The sequence below is a fragment of the Malaclemys terrapin genome, chromosome 1, assembly GCF_027887155.1.
Source record: "Malaclemys terrapin pileata isolate rMalTer1 chromosome 1, rMalTer1.hap1, whole genome shotgun sequence".
Classification (NCBI taxonomy): Eukaryota; Metazoa; Chordata; order Testudines; family Emydidae; genus Malaclemys; species Malaclemys terrapin.
This window is the reverse complement of record NC_071505.1, coordinates 241,204,478-241,224,148: the sequence shown is the minus strand read 5'-3', so window position 1 is coordinate 241,224,148 and position 19,671 is coordinate 241,204,478. Positions and strand designations below refer to the sequence as shown.

Genomic DNA, 19,671 nt, shown 5'->3' with positions numbered 1-19,671 from the left:
ATTCTAGAGAAGAAACTAATACAAAGGGGCATGATAAAGATATCCAGAGAGATGACTAAAGAAAGTAGATAGGAAACTTCTACCTTTTCACTCTTTCAGACAATGCACAAAAAGAGAGGGAGATTCATTGAACCTGAAAGGCAGATAATTTAAAATTGCTAGAGGGAAATACTTGTTCACTTATCACACAATTAGTTTGTAGACCACCGCTACAAAATATCCCTGAAACCAAGAGCTCAGTTGAACAAGAAAAGAAACTGTTTTATATATAAATAAAAAGAATATTCAGGGTTATAATAGCAAAGAATAAAAACCCAAGAATCTGGGAACAGATATAAACTATCAAGTTTCTAGGCAAAAGCCACTGTCTAATTACCAGGGGTCTGGAAGAAACTCCCCGGTATGGCAGATCAATCCATAACTTTGCCTTCTGTAAGTTTTCCTCCACCTTCCTCCAAAGCACTCTTGTCTCTAAAATACTGAACTAGATGGATCACTAGTCTGATCCAGTATGGCCATTCCTATGAGGTGGGAGGAGAGAGAGAGGGAAGGAGGGTCCTGAGATTGGAAGTAAATGGTTTGAAGTTCAAGAAGTATGTGGTGGGCAGGTGGAAACCAGAGGTTAAGTGGGTGATGTGGAAGCAGATGAGATGGCAGTTGGAGAGAGGGAAATGTGAGGCAACTCTGAAATGGAGAGTGTGGAAAAGGCAGTATTTAGTGAAGACAAAAGTCTATGAGTAGCCATTTTGGTAACAGGGACTGTTGATGTAGGGTAGAAGGTCAAACAAAGAATTGATGGCGAGGAGGCTGAAACTATCTTGTGGTTCATTAAATAACAAACCGATGACTGTGAAAGGAATAAAACTTTAATAAAACAAACTGGAGAGCATCTCTGATGAACTGCCGCACACAGTTGTGCAGTGTTCCCAACCCCCACCTCCAGGGCACATCGCTAAATTCCTATGTTCATAATACAGTCCCTTTTGAGGGAGCATCTCTAAATTACAATCTTCTATAAACATCTCTCTACAAGGAGTACAAGAGGAGGCATTCTGGCTGCAAGGGCAGTGTCAGTTGCGGGGGGAATCTAGCTTTTGTTGTATGCAAGCAGATGGTGGTGATCCTTTCTAAGGTAGTATGGATCCAGATGGAAGACGGTGGGGAATGGGGGCAATGCAGTACAAAAAAAGTCTTCAGCACATAGCTATTAAATTCAATATTTCTTACTCTACATGCAGATTTCAAATTAAATAATAGCACAAGAGATACTGTTGTGATTGAACTGTGTTGGGCAGAAAATAGTAGAGGGCTTGTGAGTGTAGGATTGTGTGTGTGTAGAGATGGAGGGGCAGTGCTGTATAATTTCAGGGTCTCTGCTGTATAATTCATGTCTAATGTTCTAATTAGGACAAGATGCTTTGATTATGGCTTTAAATACCTTGGAATTGCAAGTGAGCTATTTTTAGACAGATACACAGCAACTGTAATGAAATGACTGCCTAGAGCCACATATTTCGATTTTTCTCTTTTACTGCTGTTGTGTGACAGTGAGTTCCTTCACCTGCATCTCTTTTAGTAAAACTGCTTTTCTTTCATTGCATTTGACTTGAGCTCAACCAATAGTCCTTACTTTGCTGCCAAGAGCTAAAATGTCAGAATGAAATACAGAATGCTATTTTCTCAGATACCCAAGGTCTTAAGTTATAAAGGCGCCAAGCTTCGTATCCACAATGGAATCTTGTGATTGCCCCGTGGACCTATGTTCCTTTTTTCAATCCACTGACTATGGTCTCATGAAATTGGTTTCTTTGGGAACTTCACAAACCTCCTGCTGGCACCAGTAAAAGGATATCAAACCTTGAGAAATATCAGCACAAATGTGAAACCTTTCATCTGTTGAAAAAAAAAAAAACAGGGCAATTGTGACTGAGCTCATATTGACATTGTAGACACAAGCATCTTTATCACTGCACTTCATTTAGAGTACTGGTGTTTTTCCTACTATCCCAGACAAGGATTATTCTTTTGTGTAAGTTTGATAGCTGAACTTTGCATTTTCTTTTTTAATCGTAAATCCACTTTATTCAGACTTGTAATGGCATGTCTAGCTGAAAACAAATGCTGTACCTTGTGTCCTGAAAACATTTTTATTTCTATTGAAAATTATACTTATTAGGATGCAAAATTTCAATAATGTTCTAACTCAGATGGATCCTAATCAAAACTCAAAATCGGAACATCCCAAATATCTCATAAGCCTGGAAATTTTGCAAGTGACCTTTATCTTTAAAACTGAAAACTAAAACTCTCAATCTAAACATCCCTGAACATCGAGAGTTAGAAATCTAGATCCAGAGCCTAATGTTGGGCCCAATCCAGCACCCACTGATGTCAATGGAAAGACTCCCACTGACTTTATAGGCATTGAATCAAGCTTACTGTAACTCATGTCCATCTTTAACAGATACCTAAAGAGATGTGCAGTCCAAATAAAATGCTAAAAACCAGCCTATTGGGGTCATGACATCTGTTGCATCCTTCTGTTATCAGTCCTACAATGCTTCTTAGTGCCTAAACCAATGAAAACGATTCTGAATGGATTGATAAAAATATCATTTTCTCTTTTTAATTTTATTTCAATCACTGCTGTACAGCGATTCTCCTATAGTGTTGTCACTATGTTGCCAGCTTAGAATGCCTAATTGTTTGTGGGAGTAGCAGACATCTGCAAGCTACAAATGTTCAGTAGTATTTCAGATTAGATGGTAAACTCCTCAGGACAAGAAATGCATCTTAGTGTGTTTTTATACAGCACTATGGCCTCACACTTGGCGGGGGGGCCTCTGAGTAATACTGCAAAATGAATGATAAATAAATCTGCAAATTGTTGGGTGGGGGGTCTATTTATGATGGGCTTTTTTCTGTCCACATCACCTCAACATATTCTATAACTAGTGCATTAATATTGGATTTACATTAACCAAAGCTAGAGGAAATGATGTTGTCTGTCCAGAACATGTTGCCCCTCTTCTGCATGTTCTGTTTTCTGTCCTTTCTTCCTTCCCACCCCTTTTCTTCTTTACACACCCTAATACCTTGTGATTTAGACTGATCCCACCTGAAAAAAGGGGGGGGGAATCAAATAGTCATCTGAGCTTTTCTGGAATGTTGAAGCCTGAAGCTTCTCGGTGTAGAAACATTTGATGCTATGATGGTTAGTCTTGAAACGGGAAAGGAAGTTCTGAGATAGAAAGTAGCGATCTTACAGCGTTTCTTAGTGGGAGGATGGGCTATATAAAAGCATTGGAACCAACAAGAAACATGGCCTAACAAATAAATTAAACAACATCATTTGATATCCCAGTCCTTCTCGTCTCTGTACTAGAATGTGAGCATATCGGGCAAGGGACTCTGTCCTCTATAAAGTGCTATGAACACTTTTGCCTATATAAAAATATGCCCCCTCCTATGCCTAAATTCGGTAGCCAGTCTGTTTAAGGACTAAAACCCAGCTGCCTAACATGCACTCGCAGTGGCCAAATCCATTTTATATTTGCTGTCCATGTCACAGACATTGCACTCCATCTGCTTTCTTGTACATCTCGTCCCCCCACATACACATCTCTTACCAATCCCCTTTTACCTTCTCCCGCTAGCTGCATCAGGGACTTGATTGCTGCCTGAAAGTGACCACAATTCCTTGTGCGTTTATCTTAGATTATGTGGTCATTATAAAATGAAGTACTTGAAGCAGTCAGTCTGCGGTTGATTTGAAAACAGACGAGTCTCAACAATGAGCTTAAAAGAAGGCTGGCAGGTATAAATCTTGTCTTCAAACAACCAGGCACATTCCAGACTTCAGAGACACTTTTGTGTAAAGATTTTTTTATTCCCCCCTTTTCTTTTCCTTGGGCTTGGAAAAGGATAAAAGTGCAAGGGTGTGTACATTCGTTTAGTCTGATAATGAGGGTGAGGCTCACGGGCAAGATAATTTGGCAGCCTCTCACTTCCTGTAACAGTTTTTAAAAAAATTATCCAAGGGCTGCTTGAAGACAAACATTTTTTGTTAAGCTGTTGGTGGTTCGTTCTTATGAAGGAACCATGCAATTAATCTTGATTGTATTAAAGAGGCAGGTTGTCTTTGTATGCTTTCCTGAGCTATAATTAATGAGGATCAAAAATGTTACAGAGGCATAATATTTAACTAACATAGATGAGGCTATGCAACATCTGCAGCAATTATAGAAGTAAAATGAAAAACAACACCCTTTTCTTCAAAGTGTCTGTAAGCACTTTCCGTAAACAGTGATAGCTATTAAAATACATTTTGGTGAAAAATAATAGGTTCTAAAACCCAGAGGAATATGGCAGAGGAAGATGAGCACCTATTCTACAAGTATGGTCAAAGAGCTCCATGGCACTGATTCCTAGTGGCTTAACTGGAAGCCAAAGCGATCAGCATCTTCCATGATGGGCTCATAAGCAGGCAAGAGTGTGTGTCTGGGTGTGCGTGGGTGTCAATCAAAACTTCAAAAGCAACACAGCAGTTTCAGGATTTTTCATGTTAAAAAAAAATCTGAATGTCTTTGCCTTTGGGAATTTTGTAGAACAGATTATCTTTAGGGCTGTCGATTAATCGCAGTTAACTCACGCGATTAACTCAAAAAATTAATTGTGGTTTTAATCACACTGTTAAACAAGAGAATACCAATTGAAATTTATTAACTATTTTGGATGTTTTTCGACATTTTCATATATATTGTATTCTGTTTTGTAATTGAAATCAAAGTGTATATTTCTGATTACTAATATTTGCACTGTAAAAATGATAAACAAAAGAAATAGTATTTTTCAATTCACCTCATTCAAGTACTATAGTGCAATCGCTTTATCGTAGGGTGACCAAATGTCCTGATTTGATAGGGACAGTCCCAATTTTGAGGTCTTTTTCTTATATAGGCTCCTATTACCCCTCACCTCCGTCCCGATTTTTCACACTTGCTGTCTGGTCACCTTACTTTATCGTGAAAGTGCAACTTACAAATGTAGATTTTTTCATTACGTAACTGCACTCAAAAACAAAACAATGTAAAACTTCAGAGCCTACAAGTCCACTCAGTCCTACTTCTTGTTCAGCCAATCGCTAAGACAAACAAGTTTGTTTACATTTGCAGGAGATAATACTGCCCACTTCTTATTTACAATGTCACCAGAAAGCGAGAACAAGCATTTCAGTGACACTTTTGTAGCTGGCATTGCAAGGTATTTACGTGCCAGATAAGCTACACATTCATATGCCTCTTCATGCTTCAGCCACCATTCCAGAGGACATGCTTCCATGCTCGTTAAAAAATAAGGTGTTAATTAAATGTGACTGAACTCCAGAGGGGTATGTCCCCTGCTCTGTTTTACCTGCATTCTGCCATATATTTCATGTTATAGCAGTCTCGGATGATGACCCAACACATGTTCGTTTTAAGAACACTTTACTGCAGATTTGACAAAATGCAAAGGTACCAATGTGAGATTTCTAAAGATAGCTACAGCACTTGACCCAAGGTTTAAGAACCTGAAGTGCCTTCCAAAATCTGAGAGGGGCGAGGTATGGAGCATGCTTTCAGAAGTCTTAAAAGAGCAACACTCCGATGTGGAAACTACAGAACCCAAACCACCAAAAAGGAAAAATCAACCTTCTGCTAGTGGCATCTGACTCAGATAAGGAAAATGAACACGCGCCGGTCCGCACTGCTTTGGATTGTTATCGAGCAGAATCCATCATCAGCGTGGACGCATGTCCCCTGGAATGGTGCTTGAAACATGAAGGGACATGTGAATCTTTAGTGCATCTGGCACATGAATATCTTGTGACGCTGGCTACAACAGTGCCATGAGGACACCTGTTCTCACGTTCAGGTGATAATGCTGCCCGCTTCTTGTTTACACTATCTCCTGCAAATGTAAAGAAACTTATTTGTCTGAGTGACTGAACAAGAAGTGAGACTGAGTGGACTTGCACTCTAAAATAAAAGGCTCTAAAGTTTTACATTGTTTTATTTTTGAATGCAGGTTTTTTTGTACATAATTCTACATTTGTAAGTTCAACTTTCATGATAAACAAATTGCACTACATTACTTGTATTAGGTGAATGGAAAATACTATTTCTTTCATTTTTTTACAATGCAAACACTTGTAATGAAAAAAATACAAAGTGAGCACTGTACACTTTGTATTCTCTGTTGTAATTGAAATCAATATATTTGAAAATGTTGAAAATATCCAAAAATATTTAAATAAACGGTATTCTATTATTGTTTAACAGTGCGATTAATCGCGCAGTTAATTTTTTTAATTGCTTGACAGCCCTAATGATCTTTTATCTCTGCTGCTGATTTAAAGTTTTGGTTGGAACAGTTGATAAGTTATTTAGTTCTCGATAACACTTCAAATAAAACAAACAAAACAGGAATCATCAGCTAAAAACACAAGACACCAGAACTTCAAAATTTTACTTGGGCACTGCAACCTACTGCCCCACCTCCTTTGTGTCATCACAAAAGCCTCAGCTAAAGCAAGGAAATCCAGAAGCAGCCACCACTGGGGTAACTCAAAACATGGCTGACTCTAAATATCGCTGATTCGCAAAACAAATGCACACTTTGTACAAACAATGGGAACATTAATTTATTTTGCTGGGAAGCATTCATTTCATATAGTCATTTTTACATCTGTGTTGCAAATAAATATGCAGAAACTCAACTCACAATTGGTCTGACAGCAATCAGCAATAAGCCAAAATTAGGCTGTAATCTGTCTGATTTAGGGTGCATTTAAATTCTTTTTAAGGTGATCACCTTGGGATGGATCATTCCACTAAGATCCAAAAGTGGAGGGCACCACCCTGTCGGAATCAATATTTCCTGTCACCATCCTCTGTGGGATCCAGGTTTCACCTGAGAGGGAACATGTTGGGAAGGGACTAGCAGTGCAAATTACCTAGGGTTACCATATTTCAACACTGAAAAAAGAGGACACTCCCCAACTGGCCCTGGCCCTGGCTCTGCCCCAACTCCGCCCCTTCCCCACCCCCAGTCCAGCCCCACCCCCGCCCCTTCCCCACCCCCATTCCAACCCCTTCCCCAAAGTCCATGCCCCAACTCTGCCCCCTCCTCTGAGCACCCTGCATTCCCCCTCCTCCCTCCTGCTCTGATCTTGGTTGGGGGTTGCTAAGTGCTTCCCTGCTCCCCACTCGCCCTGCAGCCCCTGCACCCCCCGCCCCTGCAGCCTCTGCGCACCCCGCCTGCCCTGCCCCTGCGCCCCCCTGCCCCTGCAGCCTCTATGCCCCTGCCTGCCCTGCTCCTCCTCGCCCTGTAGCCTCTGCGCCCCTCACCTGCCCTGCTCCCCCGTACACCCGGCAGCCTCTGCCTGGCGGGGGCTTTGGATGCTCAGCGGCGACCGGGGCGGCATGGGTCCCTGCAGCCCCGGCACACGCCGCACTCCCCGCCCCGCGCCACAGCCTCCTTCCTGCCACAGCCGAGCACGTTCCCCGGCCTGTCTGTCCCCACTGGAAACAGCTCCCGCGGCACCGGGTTCTGAGCCGGGCGGGGCGACGGGGCTGCAGGAAGGGTCCCCCAGTGGCCGGGGGGTCCCAGCCCGCGAGGGAAGGCCTAGCCACTGGCTGGGCCCGGCCTCCCCGTGGTCCTGCGGGCTCGGCTGGGGCACGCGGTCCACCCAGCCTGCGGGGGCAGCAGCGGCCCCTCCGCCACCTTCTGAGGCTGCGCCCCCTCTCCCCTCCCCCTTAGCTTGCTACAATGTAAAGCCGGGGCGGCTGGGCTGCGCTGCGGATCCGGCGGGTCGGGCTGGGGCCGGGCGGACCCTGGCTTATGCCTCCCTATTTTCCCGGAAATGTTCGGCTTTTTAAAAATTTCCCCCGGACGGGGATTTGAGGACGAAAAAGCCGGACATGTCCGGGAAAATCCAAACATATGGTAACCCTAAAACTACCCATTAGGAAGGGGATGGAGATGTGCATCACCCCCATCCACCAGTGGGGAATTCTTTAAAAAGTTTATGCCACCTGAGGCTGCGTTAAGTTTACCCTGGAGACCCCTATGTTCTGTGTATTCCCAAGTGGAGGTCCAGGGGCAACAGCGAGTAGAGGAGCTGACTGAAGCCGAACACAGAGGTGGGCAGAGGCAAGGATTTTGAACAGTTCACAGTCACAGTCCAACAGACATCACTAGAAGATCTGTGCGCAGACTGAAAGCAAAATATAGCTATTAAGCAGTAACTATTTCTCAGGCCTGGTCTACACTAGGCGTTTATGTCGAAGTTAGCGCCGTTACATCGAATTAACCCTGCACCCGTCCACACCGCGAAGGTATTTAGTTCGATATAGAGGTCTCTTTAATTCGACTTCTGTACTCCTCCCCGACGAGGGGAGTAGCGCTAAATTCGACATGGCCATGTCGAATTAGGCTAGGTGTGGATGGAAATCGACGCTAATAGCTCCGGGAGCTATCCCACAGTGCACCACTCTGTTGACGCTCTGGACAGCAGTACGAGCTCGGATGCTCTGAACAGCCACACAGGAAAAGCCCCGGGAAAATTTGAATTTGAATTCCTTTTCCTGTCTGGCCAGTTTGAATCTCATTTCCTGTCTGGACATTGTGGCGAGCTCAGCAGCACTGGCAATGATGCAGAGCTCTCCAGCAGTGATGGCCGTGCAATCTCAGAATAGAAAGAGGGCCCCAGCATGGACTGATCGGGAAGTCTTGGATCTCATCGCTGTGTGGGGTGATGAGTCCGTGCTTTCCGAGCTGCGCTCCAAGAAACGGAATGCAAAGATCTACGAGAAGATCTCTAAAGACATGTCAGAGAGAGGATACAGCCGGGATGCAACGCAGTGCCGCGTGAAAATCAAGGAGCTGAGACAAGGCTACCAGAAGACCAAAGAGGCAAACGGACGCTCCGGATCCCATCCCCAGACATCCCGTTTCTACGAGGCACTGCATTCCATCCTAGGTGCGGCCGCCACCACTACCCCACCAGTGACCGTGGACTCTGAGGATGGGATATTGTCCACGGCCGGATCCTCGGACATGTTAGCGGACGGGGAAGATGAGGAAGGAGAAGAGGTGGACGAGGCAGTCGACAGCACTCACAACGCTGATTTCCCCGACAGCCAGGATCTCTTCATCACCCTTACAGAGATCCCCTACCAACCGTCCCCAGCCGTTACCCCGGACACAGAATCTGGGGAAGGATCAGCCAGTAAGTGTTGTAAACATCTAAACATTTATTTTTAACAGAACAGGAATATTAACAATTAAAAAAATGGGTTTCTCATGATTAGTTTGCCCTAGGCGCTTAACGGTTCAGTCATGGGCAGTGCAACTATTGAAAAAAAAATCTAGCAATGTCCAGTTTTGCATGATTGTCCTGCCCAAGCCGCTCTACTGTTTAGTCACTGCTACAGCAGCTAGAGTAAAATGCGGTCTATATGTCCGGGGATGGAGCAGAAATCCTCCTGTGACATCTCGAGGAAGCTCTCCTGGAGGTAATTGGAAATCCGTTGCATTAGGTTCCTGGGGAGAGCGGCCTTATTGGGTCCTCCGTAGTACGACACGTTGCCGCGCCACGAGACAAGCAAGTACTCGGGAATCATTGCTCTGCACAGCAGGGCGGCATACGGCCCTGGTCTTTGGAGGCTTTCCTGGAGCATTCTCTCTTTCTCGCTGTCAGAGATCCTCATGAGGGTGATGTCGCTCATGGTGACCTGCTTTGAATGAGGTAGGGGAATGTTAGTGTTGGGACTGCTTTACCGTTCCTTTACTGAACTGTAACCGCTGGTTTGCAGCCACGCGGTGGAGGCGGGAGAGGGGCAGCCGAAAGGGATCGTTCCCGGGGACAGCCGCGAGGGTGTGGGACAGGAGCAGAGTTCCTGCTTGCCGGATTGCTGGCAGCAGGGACCGACATTGATTTCAATGTGAAATGAGGCCATTGCTAATATTAAAGTTTTAAGCTGCCACGAGTCTACGGCTTACCATGTCTGCCTGCAACAGAAATTCCGTTGTCCTGACACGCTTCTCAAATGTGCTGTGCAAGACCCCAGGCACTGAATGCGAAGGCCGAGAATTCGACCTTGTGCTGAGTGCGCATGTGATAGGTGCTGTGCATGGTCTTGTTCACAGAGAAAGACTATGTTCTTTGTTCACAACTACATTTATCTTTCTGAGGAATTCACTCCCTTTTTCCCATTCCCACAGCCCCATCTGCGACTGTCTCACAACCTAGCCTGGCATCACACTCCCAGAGGCTAGCGAGGATTAGGCAGAGGAAGAAGAGGACACGGGAGGACATGTTCTCAGAGCTTATGGCCTGCTCCCGAGCCCAGGCAGCACAGCAGACCCAGTGGCGGGAGAACTTGTCCCAAATGCAGCAAGCAAACATGGATCGGGAGGAGAGGTGGCGGCAGGAAGACCAGCAGGCGACTCAAACCCTGCTTGGACTACTGAGGGAGCAAACGGACACGCTCCGGCGCCTTGTGGATGTTCTGCAGGAACAGAGGCAGGAGGACAGAGCCCCACTGCAGTCCATCTCTAACCGCCCTCCCCCGCCACCAAGTCCCATACCCCCCTCACCCAAAGTGCACAGAAGGAGAGGCGGCAGAGTCCACGCAAACTCTCACTCCACCCCTGCAGAGAGCTCTAGTAGCAGAAGGCTCTCATTCCCCAAAATTTGACAAGTTCTTTCCTTCCCGCCTGACACAAGCCCCCGTCCAAGTTTCACCTCCCAGTTCCATGTGTAGTTGATAATAAAAAATATGTTTCTGTTAACTAATGTTTCCATCATGTTCTTTTGGAGGAGGGGGGGAAAGGGGGATGGTAATTGGACAGGACAGTCACCTTTGGCAGGGTACATAGGCGGGGGCAGGTACAGCAGCAGGGCACATACACAGTGCAGTGACTAGTTGCCCTGGTCAGTCTGGGAGGTGGTTTTCATGTTCTGTAGTGGGGGGTGGGTTGCTCTGTGACTTTGTGGCGGGGGAGGGCAGTTACAGATCTTAAGCGGCGGTCCTTATGCAGGATCACAGAGCCACACAGCAGGAGATCTGTAACCGTCCTCCCCCTGCCACAAAGTCACATAGCCCCCCCATACACACAGTCCCGATCAGGAGGGGTGACAGGCTCCGTTGAAAGAACCAGCCCACCACAGCGGAGCCTGTCAATCCTTGAGTTTAGAAGCTTTCTTTGCGTCACTACACTACACCCGCTCCGCACCACAATCCGCGTCCCAGTTTTAAAAAATTCCCGCGAAAACAGTAGTAAAGAAAACGGTGTTCATTAACAAAGTAGAACTGATTTTATTTCGAAACGTGTGTTGGAAGGGGTGGAGAAGGGGGTATGTAACTGGAGAGGATAGTCAACATTAACTGGGTAAAGAAACGGGGGCCGGTTCGGCTTCTCTGTACACAAACTTTACAGTCACAGGTTACCCTGCTCACTCAGGAACCTAGCTTTCAAAGCCTCCCGGATGCACAGCGCGTCCCGCTGGTCTCTTCTAATCGCCCGGCTGTCTGGCTGTGCGTAATCAGAAGCCAGGCTATTTTCCTCAACCTCCCACCCCGCCATAAAGGTCTCCCCCTTGCTCTCACAGAGATTGTGGAGCACACAGCAAGCTGCTATAACAATGGGGATATTGGTTTCGCTGAGATCACAGCGAGTCAGCAAGCTTCTCCATCTCCCCTTGAGACGGCCAAAAGCACACTCCACCACCATTCTGCACTTGCTCAGCCGGTAGTTGAAGAGTTCTTTTTCACTGTCCAGGGCGCCAGTATAGGGCTTCATGAGCCAGGGCATTAGCGGGTAGGCTGGGTCCCCGAGGATGACTATAGGCATCTCCACATCCCCAACAGTTATTTTGTGGTCCGGGAAGTAAATACCTTGCTGCAGCCGTCTAAACAGACCAGAGTTCCTGAAAACACGAGCGTCATGAACCTTGCCCGGCCATCCGACGTAGATGTTGGTAAAACGTCCCCTGTGGTCCACCAGTGCTTGCAGCACCATGGAAAAGTAGCCCTTTCTGTTAATGTACTGGCTGGCCTGGTGGTCCGGTGCCAGGATAGGGATGTGAGTTCCATCTATGGCCCCACCGCAGTTTGGGAATCCCATCGCTGCGAAGCCATCTATGATCGCCTCCACGTTTCCCAGGGTCACTACCTTTGGCAGCAGTACATCAACGATTGCCTTGGCTACTTGCATCACAACAACCCCCACAGTAGATTTGCCCACCCCAAACTGGTTCGCGACTGACCGGTAGCTGTCTGGCGTTGCAAGCTTCCAGAGGGCTATGGCCACTCGCTTCTGGACAGTCAGGGCTACTCGCATCCGGGTGTCATTGCGCTTCAGGGCAGGGGACAGCAACTCACAAAGTTCCAGGAAAGTTCCCTTCCGCATGCGAAAGTTTCGCAGCCACTGGGATTCATCCCAGACCTGCAGCACTATGCGGTCCCACCACTCAGTGCTTGTTTCCCGTGCCCAGAATCGCCGTTCCACGGCATCAACATGACCCATTGCGACCGTGATGTCCTCGGCGCTGGGTCCCCTGCTTTCTGAGAGGTCTGTGCTACTCTCAGACTTCAGGCCATCACCGCGGTGACGTAGCCTCCTCGCCTGACTTATCTGCATCTGCCTCAGGGAAAGGTGTATGATAAGCTGCGAGGCGTTGAGAGCGGCCACAACTGCAGCGATGGTCGCAGTGTGCTCCATGCTCGCAGTGCTGTGGCGTCCGCGCTGTCACTGACTAGAAAAGTGCGCGAACTGATTTCCCGCCGGCGCTTTCAGGGAGGGAGGGCGGGAGTGATGGACGGATGACGACAGTTACCCAAAAGCACCCTGGACACATTTTTTTTACCCAGAAGGCATTTGCGGCTCCACCCAGAATTCCAATGGGCAGCGGGGACTCCGGGAACTGTGGGATAGCTGCCCACAGTGCACAGCTTCCAATGTCGACGCTTTCCCCGTTAGTGTGGACTCACAAAGTCGAATTACTGTCCTTAGTGTGGACACACACGTTCGACTTTGCAATATCGATTCCAAAAATTCGATTTAAGTAAAATCGAACTACTCTCGTAGTGTAGACAAGGCCTAATGCAATTATTGGATGCATAAATAAGAGGAATTTTGAGTAGGATCAGTGAGATTATTTTACCTCTGCACAACTGCTGCTGTTTCCATTTGTGGTATCCACAATCCAAGAAGGATGTAGATAAAATGGAGAAGAGCCATGAGAATGATTAAAGGATTAGAAGACATGCCTTATAGTGATAGACTCGAGGAGCTCAATCTATTTAGCTTCTCAAAGACAACCATAGAAGAATCATAGAAGACTGGGGTTGGAAGAGACCTCAGGAGGTCATCTAGTCCAACCCCCTCCTCAAAGCAGGGCCAACACCAACTAAATCATCCCAGCCAGGGCTTTGTCAAGCCAGGCCCTAAAAACTTCTAAGGATGGAGATTCCACCACCTCCCTAGGTAACCCATTCCAGTGCTTCACCACCCTCCTAGTGAAAGTGTTTCCCCAATATCCAACCTAGACCTCCCCCACTGCAACTTGAGACCATTGATCCTTGTTCTGTCATCTGCCACCACTGAGAATATCCGTGCTCCATCCTCTTTGGAACCCCCCTTCAGGTAGTTGAAGGCTGCTATCAAATCCCCCCTCACTCATCTCTTCTGCAGACTAAACAAGCCCAGTTCCCTCAGTCTCTCCTTGTAAGTCATGTGCCCTCATTTTCATTGCCCTCTGCTGGACTCTCCAATTTGTCCACATCCTTTCTGAAGTGGGGGGCCCAAAACTGGATGAAATACTCTAGATGTGGCCTCACCAGTGCCAAATAGAGCAGAATAATCACTTCCCTCGGTCTGCTGGCAATGCTCCTCCTAATGCAGCCCAATGTGCTGTTAGCCTTATACCTATCTCATAGAACTGGAAGGGACCTTGAAAGGTCATCAAGTCCAGCCCCCTGCCTTCACTAGCAGGACTAATTTTTTTGCCCCAGATCCCTAAATGGCCCCCTCAAGGGTTGAACTCACAACCCTGGGTTTAGCAGGCCAATGCTCAAACCACTGAGCTATCCCTCCCCCCCCGAGCTATCCCTCCCCCCCTTCTTGGCAACAAGGGCACACTGCTGACTCATAGCCAGTTTCTCGTCCACTGTAATCCCCAGCTCCTTTTCAGCAGAACTGCTGCTTAGCCAGTCAGTCCCCAGCCTGTAGCGGTGCATGGGATTCTTCCATCCTAAGTTGTGAACCTCATCAGATTTCTTTTGGCCCAATCCTCCAATTTGTCTAGGTCACTCTGGACCCTATCCCTATCCTCCAGTGTATCTATTTCTCCCCCAAGCTTAGTGTCATCCGTGAACTTGATGAGGGTGCAATCCATCCCAGATCATTAATAAAGATGTTGAACAAAACCGGCCCCAGGACCAACCCCTGGGGCACTCTGCTTGATACCAGCTGCCAACTAGACATCGAGCCATTGATCACTACCTGTTGAGCCCGACAATCTAGCCAGGTTTCTATCCACCTTATAGTCCATTCATCCAGCCCATACTTCTTTAACTTGCTGGCAAGAATACTGTGGGAGACCATATCAAAAGCTTTGCTAAAGTCAAGATATATCACATCCACCCCTTTCCCCATATCCACAGAGCCAGTTATCTCATCATAGGAGGCAATCAGGTTGGTCAGGCATGACTTGCCCTTGGTGAATCCATGTTGATTGTTCCTGATCACCTTCCTCTCCTCCAAGTGCTTTGGAATGGTTTCCTTGAGGACATGCTCCATTATTTTTCCAGAGACTGAGGTGAGGCTGACCGGTCTGTAGTTCCCCGGGTTCTCCTTCTTCCCTTTTTAAAAGATGGGCACTATATTTGCCTTTTTCCAATCGTCTGGGACCTCCCCCGATTGTCACGAGTTTTCAAAGAAAATGGCCAGTGGTTCTGCACTCACCTCAGCCAATTCCCTCAGCACCCTTGGATGCATTAGATCTGGACCCATAGACTTGTGCATGTCCAGCTTTTTTAAATAGTCCTTACTCTGTTCTTTCACCACTGAGGGCTGCTCACCTCCTCCCCATACTGTGCTGCCCAGAACTGCAGTCTGGGAGCTGACCTTGTCTGTGAAGACCGAGGCAAAAAAATAAGAGAGAATCACTTACCTGTAATAATTGTTCTCTGAAGCTATATATTATGTAACAATAGCTCTCTTGAATCATGCTCCTGTGTGTGGCCATGGTCCTGAGGCAATTGGAGCTTGAGCAGAGAGCAGCCTTAACAAGTTGCTGTCAGGAGTCCAGGGCAGAGCTGGCATGTCAGGAGCTGAATGATCTTCTCCTGACACAGTCCTAGCTCGGCTAGGTACCTCAGAGGAAGATGTGCCTTGCTTTACAAGGGCTGGCGCTGAGCGCCATGTGAATACTGCATCCACGTACTACAGTTGTTGAAGCTTAAGCATGTTTTTATGACAGTTACATGTTGGTCTCATTCATTATTTGGAGGGTGGAGACAGTTCTCTCCTCAGACCAATTTCAATATGGGTGGACTGGTACAACCACACTATGCAGCTGGGACTATCAATTCTGGAGCTGCATAAAGACATGGGAGTCATGGAGTTTAGAATTTCAGTGTGTTGACTGACAAGCGATTAACAGAACTGAAACTGCAGCTCTTTAAAGTAGCAATAGCCAGTAGAGTGACAAGGTGAGCTAGAATCATAGAATATCAGGGTTGGAAGAGACCTCAGGAGGTTATCTAGTCCAACCCCCTGTTCAAAGCAGGACCAACCCCAACTAAATTATCCCAGCCAGGGCTTTGTCAAGCCGGGCCTTAAAAACCTCTAAGGATGGCATTTCCACCTCCTCCCTCGGTAACCCATTACAGTACTTCACTACCCTCTTAGTGAAACCATTTTCCTAACATCCAAACTAGACCTCCCGCACTGCAACTTGAGACCATTGCTCCTTGTTCTGTCATCTGCCACCAATGAGAACAGCCAAATTCCATCCTCTTTGGAACCCCCCTTCAGGTAGTTGAAGGCTGCTATCAAATTCCCCATCACTCTTCTCTTCTGTACACTAAACAAGCCCAGTTCCCTCAGCTTCTCCTCGTAATTCATGTGCCCTCATTTTCATTGCCCTCTGCTGGACCCTCTCCAATTTGTCCACATCCTTTCTGTAGTGGGGGGGCCCAAAACTGGATGCAATACTCCAGATGTGGCCTCACCAGTGCTGAATAGAGGGGAATAATCACTTCCCTCGATCTGCTGGCAATGCTCCTACCAAGGCCGGCTCCAGGGGCGGCCAATGGAAAGGGGCGGCACGTCCGGGTCTTTGGCGGTGGGTCCCTCAGTCCCTCTCGGAGGGAAGGACTGGCCATCGAATTGCCGCCAAAGAATGAAGCGGCACAGTAGAGCAGCCGACGAAGTGCTGCTGATCGTGGCTTTTCCCCCCCCCCCACCCCCTTCTCCATTTGGGGCGGCAAAAAAGCTGGAACCGGCCATGGCTCCTACTAATGCAATCCAATATGCCATTAGCCTTCTTGGCAACCAGGACACATTGTTGACTCATAACCAGCTTCTCATCCACTGTAATCCACAGGTCCTTTTCTGCAGAATTGCTGCTTAGCCAGTTGTTCCCCAGCCTGTAGCACTGCTAGGTAACCACTAGTCTAAAGTACCAGAGTGCAGCAGTCCAGGAGCAATTTTAAACAGAGGTCAGAAAGGAATTGACAATCAGAGCATTTGGTAGCACCTATTATCCATTGTAAGGATGGGCATGAGAAGTCTATTGGAACCAATAGCTGATAAGTTTGAGGCTGGGAATTTCCTGTGGTTCACACAAAGAATTATATACCTAGGAGTGGGTATATGTTATGATGGGTATCTTTAGAGAAGAGATCATTCAAAGATATATTACACTGAGGATTTTAGGCCTCCTAAGCTATTTAAATTGAGCATGAAAAAAAAATACTCCTTCCATGTTCCCTTTGCAAATTTGGGATACTGTGCTCCAGGGAGAAATGTGGAATTGTTCAGGATTTTTCCTAGATGCCATAGTGGTTGGCTAATGATGTTTTGCACTGACAAAAGCAGGCTTTTAGAGTACCTACAATACCATATATCATGGCAGAGGTGTTGCATCTTGGATGTTGTTCCCATAGGCTAAAAACACTCATTAAGTATAAAATGGGCAAAAAATACTGTGCTAAATTAAATTAATTTACTTATCTACAGCCTGCTCCGACACAACGTCTAATCCTCTGCCTCCGCCTGGTAAATTCACTAATGTCTGAAAAGTGCTTGAGCTCAAATCCTTGGATAGAAGATAGTATGGGATAGATCCTGAGCTGATTCCAATGAGGCTACACCAATTTACATCAGCAGAGTATCTGCCCCCTATACATGCAAAAACAAAATAAGATAAGAAACCCAATCCCACCCCCATCCCCCGTAGTAGCCGATACTGAGAAAAGAATTCTGTCCTCATCGTGAACAAGAGAAGTGTAATCCATTGAAAGAATTCAGAGGGCTTTTTCTTTCCAAAACAAACCCAGGAAATACTATTATTGTTGCATGATAATTGGCTGCTTTAAGTGAAGGTGCTACGAGGCGTGTTGGAACAATTTTTATAGTGGAGGTGCTAAAAGCCACTGAACAAAACTGTAAACACTGTCTATGATGGAACCTACTTCAAGCCAGGGGGCGCTGCCACATACCCAGTACCCCTAATTCCAGCACCCCTGAGTGCTACAACACCTCTCTTTTCACATGGTCATAATTTTCCTGTGGGAATCTTTCACATCTGAGACTGCAATTTTCTGTGCTTGTTCCTCTGCCCAATTTGTGGAATATCTGAATGAAATCCTTCCAGATGTTTCTAAGCAGGTGAGTGGAACATTTATTTTTCATCATTCTAAAAAATTCTAGTCCCGTTTATCTGAAAAGGCCTTCCTGAATACAGCTGAAGTTTGACAGTTAAAACTTGGCATGGAAATAATCATTGAGGAGTGTGCACTTTGCTTGGTTTGAAAACAAAAATGAGTTTGATTGAATAAAGTTAGGAGCATTTGAAAGCTATTCACTGGGTATACACAGCAGATTTTTCAATAAGCCGGAAGGTGTGTATTTTAAAGGTCTATTCCATGAACATGTGTGAGCAGCTCAGAAAGTGCACACTTTTTAAAATTAGTTAAATGGCAACAATCCTATCCCCCAAGCAACTCTTAGCTTCTCTTCTTGGTGTTTTTGTGGGTTTTTCCATTTAGTGATAGGCCTCAAAATGATTTTAAGGTGACATAAGGCCTTAGGTGTTTTTTAATTGCATAAATACATGTCATGTAACAATTGGCAATGGCATTAAATAACTAAAGGGCTGGCTAAAGGAATGCCTTTATAAGTATACACACATGCACAGGTATGGGAATGTGTCTTTAGTCTGCAGGACTAACAGACACTGGTTGCCCTTTTGTTTCTGGTTCCTGTTACATGTTCAAATGCACAGCTTACTAAAAGACAAACACCTGTTAGTCTCAGCTATCTGGTACCTATTTATAGAACTGGGGAGCTCTCTTGATTCTTTAGAAAAAAGCATCGAAAATTAAATGCAAAAACTTTATGTAACCAAAGAGAAGGCTGCAGAATGCAAGTGATGTTTTGAACATGTGTTCAGCAGATCACCCTGTATTGTTTGAGAAATGGTCTGTTATCATATAATTAAAGCCCACAGGCACCGACTCTCCATTGTGCCAGGGGATGCTCGACCCCCAGCTCTGCCCCAGGCCCTGCCCCCACTCCACCTCATCCCATCTGATTCCACCCCCTCTCCCGAGCATGCTGCCTCCTCGCTCCTACCCCTTTCCCCCCAGCCTCCTGCATGCCACAAAACAGCTGACTACGGCGGGCAAGAGGCATGGGAAGGGAGGGGGAAGCACTGATCAGCAGGGCCTACCGGTGGGCAGGAGGCACTGAGGGGGAGAGGGAAGTGTTGATAAGTGCTCAGCACCCACCATTTCCCCGCCCGCAGCAGTATTTTTTTAGCCTTAATTTTTATTTAACCCACATACCTCCTGCATGTGGTGTTCTATCCCCTCTAGTGGCACCAAGACCACTTAGATTAATGAGTCTGCTACAGTCTGAGCTAAGAAGCATGTGGCTTTTAGCTCATGCATTTAGCTCCACAGGTTCAATCCCAACGACCAGGATCTGTCAGTGTTACATTTACACTTCCTTTTATATCTTATTTATATAGAACCTTTCATCCCAAAGATTTCCAAAGTGCTTTACAAAAGGATATACTAATTACACATAGGCACAATTTCATCCACCACTGAAATGCCACTACCTCTGTGGTGAAATGTGGAAAATATGTAACAGTGGAAAGGAACACTACATGACAATATAAAGCACAAGAAATAAAGAATACTTTATCACAACCTATAGGGGATTTAAGTTGGTGGAATGTAATTACTGGAGTTGAACTCTGGTAGCATTGACACTCACTTTCACAAGAAGTGCCATGGGATCTTCAATTACTGCAGTTTACTAGGATATCAGCTTACTGCTCATCCAAATGATGGCACCTTCAGCAGCGCAATATTTCAAACACCTTGCTGG

General features: G+C 46.2%; 2 protein-coding genes across 4 annotated transcripts in view; both read left to right on the top strand.

The window, feature by feature from the left end:
- EDAR (ectodysplasin A receptor) overlaps window positions 1-19,671 on the top strand; it is a 113,279-nt gene that overhangs the window by 16,507 nt on the left and 77,101 nt on the right. The window lies entirely within an intron of this gene.
- Window positions 9,003-10,777, top strand: LOC128827025 (uncharacterized). Its single transcript, XM_054010718.1, has 2 exons — window positions 9,003-9,271; window positions 10,267-10,777. Exons 1-2 carry the CDS (start codon window positions 9,100-9,102, stop codon window positions 10,740-10,742), a joined length of 648 nt encoding a protein of 215 aa, XP_053866693.1. The 5' UTR covers window positions 9,003-9,099; the 3' UTR covers window positions 10,743-10,777.

Coding starts and splice junctions, on each gene's coding strand:
- LOC128827025 (XM_054010718.1), top strand. CDS start 9,100: ATGTTAGCGGACGGGGAAGATGAGGAAGGAGAAGAGGTGGACGAGGCA. Junction 9,272..10,266: donor ATCTGGGGAAGGATCAGCCA/GTAAGTGTTGTA, acceptor CCATTCCCACAG/CCCCATCTGCGACTGTCTCA.